The sequence below is a fragment of the Sclerotinia sclerotiorum genome, genomic scaffold (genome assembly GCF_000146945.2).
Source record: "Sclerotinia sclerotiorum 1980 UF-70 scaffold_15 genomic scaffold, whole genome shotgun sequence".
Taxonomy (NCBI): domain Eukaryota; kingdom Fungi; phylum Ascomycota; class Leotiomycetes; order Helotiales; family Sclerotiniaceae; genus Sclerotinia; species Sclerotinia sclerotiorum.
In genome coordinates, this window is record NW_001820821.1 from 775075 (window position 1) to 784761 (window position 9687).

Below are 9687 nucleotides of genomic sequence, written 5' to 3' on the forward strand. Positions count from 1 at the left end.
TGCCCAGAAATCACAGTTGATATGATTGCTTCGTAGGATTCTTGATATCTTGCCGTATCTACACGCAGTGAAATCACTTGGGAGTCTCTCTGCCACTCCTGGTCATTTTGTGGATTCCTTTACTGGGGCAGAGGTCTCAAGTGGGGATGAGAACGATGAGAAGTTTGTTTATTGCATGCATCATCATCATAAATATATAGGATCTTGCGTTGCAATGCAAGGCTAAGTGCCAGCATCGTAGACAACAAATTCTTCCGGAAGAATGATGCAAACGCCCGGCCAAATCGTAGCTTGAATGGTGTACCGACAGAAGGGTTCGGTGTGAAATCTCGATCATCTTAGCAATGTTTTTCATGGGACGAAGAGACATACGTCCCAAGCAGGCATCAAGGTTTTATTATGCATGAGATCGGTCGATGATCATTCCAGGTTTGGTGTGGTGATGCGGTGCTGTGTTCTCGTGTTGACTTTTTAGGAAATATGAAGTATATTATATGTTGTAATAGCTTGTGAGACGGTGGTATCGATGAGTAGCAGTATTGTATGAGATTATAATATTTGTTTAACCGTGAGATGATATCTTGGAAAATTGACGAGTCAACACATAACAAAAGGGGAATCCCTAAAATGTAAAGTAGTAATATTTCAAAATGAAGATATATAATAGAAAATGTCTAAGCGATGATTCGGACATGAGAGAAAAGCTCCGTAGGCCAAAAATGTAAAAATGTCCAGAGGGAAAGCGCAGCCTAACGTTGAATTTTTTGAAATTTCATGTGCCATTCCAAAGGTGGATCCGATCGACGGATTAGACCTTAGATCTCACGATCTATCATCTTAGTAGATTTTCTGCTGACCACACGAGTCAACACCCTCTCCCACGAAAGCTTCAATGAAGTATTGGCACTCCCGCTCCCGCAAGCCTCAAACCCTTTGGTAAGGAATAATCGTACGACTTGCATCCTTCCACTAAACATTTTGGCAAAACTTCCGAGATCTAGATAGATCATTTGATTAACCTTGTTATATTACAATCCTGGCTCATCCAGAATTTTCAAGCGCTTGTGAAGCTGTGCGGCCTGAACTAGCTAGTTCTACGTAGCTTGTGATTGTGATATTAAGAAAGTAGAACCACTGGTGAACCTCAGCATTTGAGAGAAATTACGGTTAATTATGTCTAATTGTAGAAGATGATGCATGGAGCACGTGAAAATGCCGGTTTGAAACGGCAAAGCTCCATCGGAAGTTCCACGACCGGGCCCAGCGATTTGCAGTAGGAACTGATGGAGATCCCGTCCGAGCCCACCACTATGTCGCTTCCAGCTTTGCTGCTCGGCTTGTCAAAATCATGTCAAGTGAGACGCTTCAGCATGCTCATCCACAGACGGAAGTTTGAAATGCAGACATCGATCGAGCGATAAACGTGGCTTGGCCTAAGGAGATTTTCCTTCATCCATTATCGTAAGCCACCCTCTCTGATTGAAGTGCAACATTTGGGTATCAGCGTAGAACTTGGAAGCCGGAGAAGAATCTCGGAGAAGTAGACAAGTTTAAAAGTTGGAAAGGAGGATTCCTTGAAAATTGACAGTTACCCGTATCGTACATACGTACTGCAGTTTCTCAAGCTGACGCAAGTATTATATCATTTGTCTAGAATTTGACCGTAGCCTACATACTTTGCGTACGCATCGTGCTGTTAGCACAACAACCACTACGAACCACTACGGAGTAAGTCGTCCATTTTTCTTTGGATCCGAAACAGTGGGGAGGATTTAGATCTTTGTCTATGGAGCACAGGGGTATTAATCGGCGATCCCAGAGGCCCTGTCATCCATGAATGATGCTTGTGCGTCGCCGTAAGCTTTTCGAAAGTCGAATGGAAAGTGTGAAGAGATGTGCGACGATGTGCATGATCAGGGGGTCTTTGTGCACCATGAAGACTCAACGAGGAAGTCTGCTCCGTTAAGAAAGAAATCATGCAAATCTTATACGGAGTACAGTGCGCATATCGGAAATGTCTTAGCTAGAAAGTCAAAACATTACTAAAATTGATATCCTAGCAAATATGTCATTAATAAAAAAGCCGTTGGGTTTCTAGCAAGGCCTATCCATGATTCTCACGTGGCGATGATGAACCTCCATATCAACCTTTTCCTTGTCTCAATGTGGGAAACTTGAGAGACATAATTTTGGACCTCGATGGGCCAGAAATCCAACTAAGATTGTTCGAATCTTGGATCATTCTGATGAGATCAGCTCGTGTTCGGTGGAAAGTGTCACCAGGGAGTGATCAACACCAAGTCTGTCAAAACCCCTGGCAATAGTAATCCCCATATAATTTTGATCTTCAGCAGTAGTGGATGGAAAGTTGGTAGACACGATCTTCTTGTTCCTTCCAGTGGTCTGTCTCATATCTGCAGGTCAAATTTTAGGTCTCAGATGGAATGTTGGGAAAAATATTATTAAAAAGTTATGACCTAACACGGTGTGAATAAGATTGTTCTAATCCAAGCCACCGGGGTTCGCTTGCAAATGGAATTCTACTCATAACTCATACTCAACAAAGTTACACGTGCGCTTCGACTTCTGCGAGCGCACGATCGATGTTGCGATGCAAAGGATGTAATGTAATCTGGTTGGCCAAGAGAGCAGGTCATAGGGGGCGGATCGCTTGGGCGTGGGATCCCGAAACATGCAGCTGTCAAAAGTATTCACCGGAACATCTCCAAAGTGATAATCGTATGAGGCTTGTTCTGTAAAGCCCGAAGATATTAAAAAGTATATTCATCAATCGGTTCAATCTTATCATTATTCCTCCAAATCTATGTGAGATCCGAGCTTTATGATGTTTAACGTTTTTCCAAAGTGTGGACAACACATTTACCTGTTTGGCTTTGACACTTTTGGATCGACTAGCTGAATGAAAACCCTTCTGGATTATCTTGGCAAGAGAGCTTCTTTGGTACGGTATGAGGCTAGAGCTGCAGTAACTCCGTCGGTAAAGTACCTCGATGCGACGAATTGAGATTAATAGACAACGTCGCAGCGATAACCGCGACCTTGAAGCTCAGGGGTGGAAATCTGCCGACGTCTGAATTAGGAAGATCTTCAATGCAATTTCTGCATCATCAAGGGTTTAATTGCCGACAATGGGAAAGAACTGTTGGTGTTGAGTGCTAAAATAGTAGATGCGTGATAAAAACAATTCTACTTAGTGCATGATTGCATGAGTTTATGACTGCCGTGATAGGTTTCATCGAGGTAATCGGTGCTGATATTTTGGAGTACAGTAGGGAGTAAGTAGTATGCCAATATAGCATTTTGGAAGGTGCAGCTAATTAGTGAATGTAATCCACTCACTCGCACCCCGGATTTGATGTAAGTACTGAGCCATGTATGGTCTCATCCCTTTTTCTATCAGCCGACATTCTCTTAGCGACGCCTTCGTAAGACTATTGTCATTAAAGACTGCGGAGGCAGAAATAAAGTCGGCAATATCATAATAGGGAGTGATCTGCCATGTAAGCCTTGTAGTAATTGGCCTTCATTCTGTAATTAACGGACTAGCTGAATTTGGCTCAAAAAGGTCGAGCCACTATGCGCTCCTCAATAAGAAATCCAGACAATGCGAGAACAAATGTTTTATTCTGTAATGTATGCAGAGGGAAATATTCAAATGTTCCAGGTGTTCATCCCAAGAGAAGGTGAGATGGCAAGATTGAATGAAGTTGGCAAAGCCCGGCATATTCGTGTTCCATGACAATGGCGAGGGGGGCGGCAAGTTGCGGCAAGATATGGCGACTACCCGAATCTACAACGAAATGTGATATAGGCAGAATAAGTTGTACAGCATGCAAATTGAGGATAAATAGCAAGCAGGCTGGTGATTTGTCCATCAGCACTTGATACGATCGTGCAGACGTTACCTACTGAATTTGTAAGTGGAGGCAATCCTGGAGGTTCGACAGAGACACGATACGTTTAAAGAGTGGATAGAGGAAGCTCCCTTTAGGTTAATCCCAGGTAACACGATCTTGAGATATGCCGCGTATCTGGATACTGCACGTTCTGCAGGAGGAGATGTAGGGATTTTAAATTTTGATAGGCAGATATATGGATACTGTTTGCTGTATGATGCACTAGATGTAGGTATCATGCTTACGTGACTTGTTCAATTTTCATTCATTTACACCAGTAACTGATCCTCTCTCCAGAGTCCAGAGAGTACCTTCTCGAGGGATGGCCACGAAGGACCGCCAAGTAATAATTGTAAGACCAAAATTAACTGCATCATCCAGGGTCTCGATCGAGGTTGCATTAGTTCGGGGATTCCAACCCACAAAATAATGATATTCTGTCCGTATTGTAGATTGCAGAGCAAGTAAATGAGACGTAAATTGCTAACGGTTGGAATTTGGAAAACTTTAAAATGGCGACGGGATTATCATAAGAAAATATGTAATGTGAAATAATAGGTGAGAAGTTGAAGGAGATATCGCTAGGGATCGGCCTCAATGTGATTAGAAGTACAGATCTGAGTGACGATCTCGGCGATGTGATACAATCTAGAGAGTCTCTGGAGATTTGAAATCCCAACGGTTCGTGCCATTAATAAGGTATTACGAATATACTAATTGGGCAGGTTAGGTAGACATGCTGAGCTACTAGATAACGCCACGGATCTGCCCCAATGTTGCTACAACCGTAAGCGACTAGAACCGCGTACGATTAATCTATCTGGTAATAAATCTGTATAATGTACTGATTATATTTGACACTTTTAGTTCATCTAAGAAAGGATCGAAATCCGGAGTAAAAGATTGACACTAGTTCGGAGTTTTATCGGAAAAAATGTTCTCAAGATTTGATAATGAAGATATTGCTATATTTCAACTTTAAATAGTGAAATTGTTCGTGATAATAGAAATATGTGATAGCTTTTGTAGATAGCATTATCTCATCATGTGTTGTATAGGGCTACGCTTGTCATACGCGAACAAAAGTCACAAACGAAGGGGCTAAAAACTTTCTCCTTTCTACCCTCTGCAAATTTATCGGCTTGTCCTATTTCACTTCCTCTTCAGTTTGCCTTTCCTTCGTCAGTAGGTAAAAACAGGCGTCGCATCGCATCGCACCACGTCTTTCGATCGAACGAACCAGTCTGGAAGATCTAGAACTTTAAATTTCATCTTGGTGTAGGCCCTGTGACTCCTGTTGATCCTGGACGCTAAACATTTTCACAAGCCTTCATCACCACTCCCTCTTCGAATACACACTCCGTATGTCAAACTCTCCCTACTAATCAAATTCATTATACTTCATCACTTCGTCACTCCCCTTCTTCTTAAACCACCCCACGGCCCACAAATAAACCCCTCTCACTCATCTTTTTCCCTCCACCCACTGGAGATCCATATTAGCATCATGGGCTGACCCATGGTAAACGTATGCAAGGTTATGCAGTCTGCCACATCCACGCATCTTATTTATAATCCCTGTTGGCCATCGTAAACTCGCAAATCTCAAGATTAGCTTGCCCCTCGTCTGGTCAAGAGATATTCGGATTTTAGATCCCATGTCGTTTGTCTACTTTAGACAAACGTCCCACCTGCAATTCAACTAGGATGTTAGTTTATATGTATCTAGATACCACTATCCTATCCTGCAGTAGCGTGAGATTCCGATATTGAGACTAAACCCTGAAAATAAGAATTCTCATAAAAAAACCTCTACCGCTCGCTGGCTATGGTTAGGAAATTCGCATCATGTTGATGAATGGTCTCCATGCCACCCACTCCTCTCCCCATGTCCTGTCCTGTCCTCATGTTGTTTTCTTGCTTTGCCGCTACTGCCTTGATCCTTGGTGACGGTTTGGGTTCACAACTTAGCTACGACCCTGTATCTCCCTAAGCTTCGATCCCCATCCCAACCACTCTTAGCATCATCCCTCAGTTGAACCTAAAAAAGAAATCATACCCAAGTAAGAGTACCGGAAACTAAAAAAATCTCCTCCCTTAACCTAGCTCTATAGGGCTAAGAACAACAAGCCAAACTCTTACTAGCTCGGCCAGTGACGGCTTGAATCCGCTCGATGAAGAGTTAATTGTAGTACAGCACGATGCCGCTTCCTCCCACCCATCCCGCTCCTCTTACTTGATATCTTTATATACTACATACAGCTACGACTGCAACTGGTCCTTCCCACTCTTCACAAAACATTGATATTCAGCAGAAGCTCGACTTATTATAGTATTGTCCTTTTGCTTTTCTCTCCACCTGGGTTATTGGTATTTCGCTAGCTTCATACTTTTTGCGGTTCTTATCTTTTGTTCCCATTATTTATCCTATCATTTGCCTTACCAAACTTCGAGAAGCTCACCTGCCCTGTTGTGTACCTCGTTCCTCCTTCCACACTTCCACAAGCTTTACACCGAACGAAACCCTAATCGAGCAGGGAAAAGAGAGGAACCAGCCTCCACACTGTTACAGCCCACTGCTCTCTTCCTTTTTCTTCACTCCTTCCATTCCTTCAACATCATCAAAACATTGATCGTCCCCGCGTTCGATCGATCTTCACTCTCCAAGCATCCATAGCAGATCCTGTATTTTATACTTACATTTTTACGTCCGTCCTCATCAACATTAACTGGAGCCAATTGGACTACATTTTACCTCTGGTTTATAGATCTGATGCTTTTATTTACATTTTGAACCCTACCTACGCTACAGAAAAATTCTGGTTCAGATCGAAAAGGTCTCACTATATTTAGACGGGCTTTCCCCCTCCAATCTTTCTTCTGTGTAATCCAGCCTCACTCTTCGAACAAGTATATCGGGATAGCCGCGCTCACTTCACATCTTGAAACAAATCTGCGATTCCATTCTCATCATTTGCGCCGTTCAAAATTACATACATACACAAAAGACCTGTGGTTGGCTTCAGGTAACGCATCATTGCCTTACCTTGGGACCTTTGATAGAGTCGACAGCAATCGACCGAGTGTATATACATAGACACACACTATAAATCACAAGCTCAACAACCTCTTTGTCAATTCGATCCTCGGTCATCAAATTTTAGCTAGGGCAATCTAGAAGGTTAGATTTTCCTTTCAGCCGCACGCCAATTGACCGTTCTACTCTTGATCCTCACACTCCGGTCAGTGCTTAAGCAACACCAAAGGAAATTGTACAGAAAGTACTCGAGCTGAGGGCAATTCGCAGATGCTTAGGTGAACAGGTGTTACAGTAGCACAAACGTCGGAACCGGAAGAGCACGATATCATTTCACGCATGTTTCCGAGCATCTAATCTGTTCAGATTTGAGTGAAATACTTTCCAGATCTTGCAATGGAGGGCGCGGAAAGTGGCAGTAGGTCAAGGTCAGTTTTCCTTGATTTTTTGAGACTCAGAATTATTTTCAAGCCAATGATACTTTAACATAATCCAGGCTGACATTCATATATCATTAGTGGCATCCTCTCCATCATGAATCGCGAACATATCGAGCGTATCAATACGGACACACGATACATACAATCAAACTCAATGGCTGCACCGATAAGTGCCAGCCCCGCGTCCGCTCGCTACTCAAATGGTGCACCATATTCCGCAGGCTGGCCCGCTTCTTCACACAGCGGCCTGATATCACCCCCAGAGTCGCGGAGGACGTCAGATGAGAAAGCGCCGCCCCATCAATTGCAGACCAACACTCACCGACAATCTTTACCATCGATACAGGAAGCTCTAAGTAGTACCTCCGCCAAGCCTGTTCCGTATGCTTCACCTGTATCTGCCTCTGCGCCTCCCTCGCATCCGCAGATTCCTTACTCTCAAACGCAGGTATTGCCACCGCCGCGAACATATGAGCAGGGAACTTTTCAATCGTCTCAATCACGGCAACCTTCTCCGCCGGTGCCTATTCAACCACCACCTTTTCCGCGCACAGATTTGGATTCAAGGAGCTTCGCTGAGCCAAGGAGACAATCGTTACTACACCCTACAATCTCACAACCTCCGCCTGCCAACTCCTACCCAGCGCCCAGATACGAGGCTCCTAGGTATGAGCAAGAGCCAAGAGTCGCAGAACGGTTCGTCGAAAGATCGATGAATGAATACGGTCAGCCAGCTCCGTTGCATAATCAACACCCTTATGGGAACGCACCGACTCAATCAGTTCAGCCTCCTCATCCTCCACCACAAGCGCAAGGTTACCCACAGCCACCTTATCCACCACGCGATGATAGAGATCTGGGCGGTCCTGGGTATAAAAACTATAAAAGTCAGAATGAGCCGTTCAATCAAGGGTTAAAGCGACAACTTGAAGTGTGGGACGTGGATAATAATTTAGCTCAAGTTGGTCTCCATTATTTATTATTCTACTCAGATTCACTAACTAATTGATCGAAGATAAACGTATCTAGCACTCTCTATTGCAGGAATGGTCACGGCATTTCCACGCAATTAGCCAAGAAGCAACCACGCTCTCACATTGCAATTCCGGAAAGATCCACCCGATCGCCAGGACCATTGAAGGAGATGTTAATTCACGGCAATCGAGTTGTATCTTGCCTTCATCGCATGTTGGATACTGCCGTACAGCAGCAGCATGCAGCGGACGAACAATCTCGGGGTGCAAGATTAGCTCCGGATTACGATGATGAGAGCATTTATGGCGATGATAGACATCATCAGAATTTTGGTGGACCCAGATAACAAAAAACGTCGAGGGGTACGTACTTTTCCAATTCGTGCTGCACACAAATTACTAACGATTGAACAGCGTGCTGCGCCACCAGGTAGATGTCACAGCTGCAACAGAGCGGAGACTCCCGAATGGAGAAGGGGACCTGATGGAGCCCGGACACTCTGCAACGCATGTGGGTTACATTATGCGAAACTTACGCGCAAAAACACGATGAAGCAGTCACAAGGCTCAACCGGATCATCACTTCGACCCAAATCGTCGGAGGATCATTCACCACGGTCATAACCTCTCAGCAACGCCTCCGAAGCGAAAGGTACATTACCGAAGCACAAATCTAATGTATAAAAGTATTTAGCGTCACAGAGCATGAAGATCCCTCGCGATCGTCAACATGGAGTTACGGAGACTTTTGATCGGAGGATCACGGGAATAGGAAAAGTCGTATAATTACACGTCTTTTAGGGCGTAGAGAACACATATTGGTTTTTGTTCAAGGGTGACGCATACCAGGGGCATTTTGGCATATTGGTACTCGCGTTTGAAGAAAGGGTTTCACCTCTACTTTTTTTTCTTTTTCTTTTTTTTTCTCTTGAGAGTAGCGGAAGCATTATTGAGATACTTGCTTCAAGGCGCTATGGTTTGATTTTTTTAATGGCTACGGCTATGGGCACAACAAAGAGTTTCGAGACTCTGGTTTGGCATCTGCATTTATAAGATGGCGTTTTTTTATATTCCCACTTGCCAGATGTGGAGTTTTGAGTGGCACTGAAATGTGCCTATAACTCGGGTCGTGGGATCTGGATTTCGGGCAGGATATCTTTTTATACCATTTTATACCATTTTTTATATCTACTGCTTATCTTTCTTATAATATATGATTTTGGGCACTTGGGATTCTGGAAAATGCGCATAGTTTGATACTGGGTTCATTTAGGGATTCCTAATGCAGGTTACATTCATTATGATTGAGCTGGGCTTAT

General features: G+C 43.7%; 5 protein-coding genes across 5 annotated transcripts; 2 read left to right on the plus strand and 3 right to left on the minus strand.

Annotated features, from left to right (window-relative positions):
• Positions 1-815: 815 nt before the first annotated feature.
• SS1G_10362 (predicted protein) lies at positions 816-977 on the minus strand (the record flags this gene model as incomplete). The annotated part of the gene is made up of 1 exon (XM_001588764.1): positions 816-977. One exon carries the CDS (start codon positions 975-977, stop codon positions 816-818), a length of 162 nt encoding a protein of 53 aa, XP_001588814.1.
• A 1261-nt stretch (positions 978-2238) lies between these two features.
• SS1G_10363 (predicted protein) lies at positions 2239-2412 on the minus strand (the record flags this gene model as incomplete). The annotated part of the gene is made up of 1 exon (XM_001588765.1): positions 2239-2412. One exon carries the CDS (start codon positions 2410-2412, stop codon positions 2239-2241), a length of 174 nt encoding a protein of 57 aa, XP_001588815.1.
• A 132-nt stretch (positions 2413-2544) lies between these two features.
• On the minus strand, positions 2545-3320 carry SS1G_10364 (predicted protein; the record flags this gene model as incomplete). The annotated part of the gene is made up of 3 exons (XM_001588766.1): positions 2545-2753; positions 3008-3120; positions 3289-3320. 3 exons carry the CDS (start codon positions 3318-3320, stop codon positions 2545-2547), a joined length of 354 nt encoding a protein of 117 aa, XP_001588816.1.
• Positions 3321-3652: 332 nt separating this feature from the next.
• Positions 3653-4816, plus strand: SS1G_10365 (predicted protein; the record flags this gene model as incomplete). Its single annotated transcript, XM_001588767.1, has 4 exons — positions 3653-3704; positions 4222-4356; positions 4648-4722; positions 4785-4816. 4 exons carry the CDS (start codon positions 3653-3655, stop codon positions 4814-4816), a joined length of 294 nt encoding a protein of 97 aa, XP_001588817.1.
• Positions 4817-7548: 2732 nt separating this feature from the next.
• Positions 7549-8715, plus strand: SS1G_10366 (hypothetical protein; the record flags this gene model as incomplete). Its single annotated transcript, XM_001588768.1, has 2 exons — positions 7549-8264; positions 8424-8715. 2 exons carry the CDS (start codon positions 7549-7551, stop codon positions 8713-8715), a joined length of 1008 nt encoding a protein of 335 aa, XP_001588818.1.
• Positions 8716-9687: the final 972 nt, after the last annotated feature.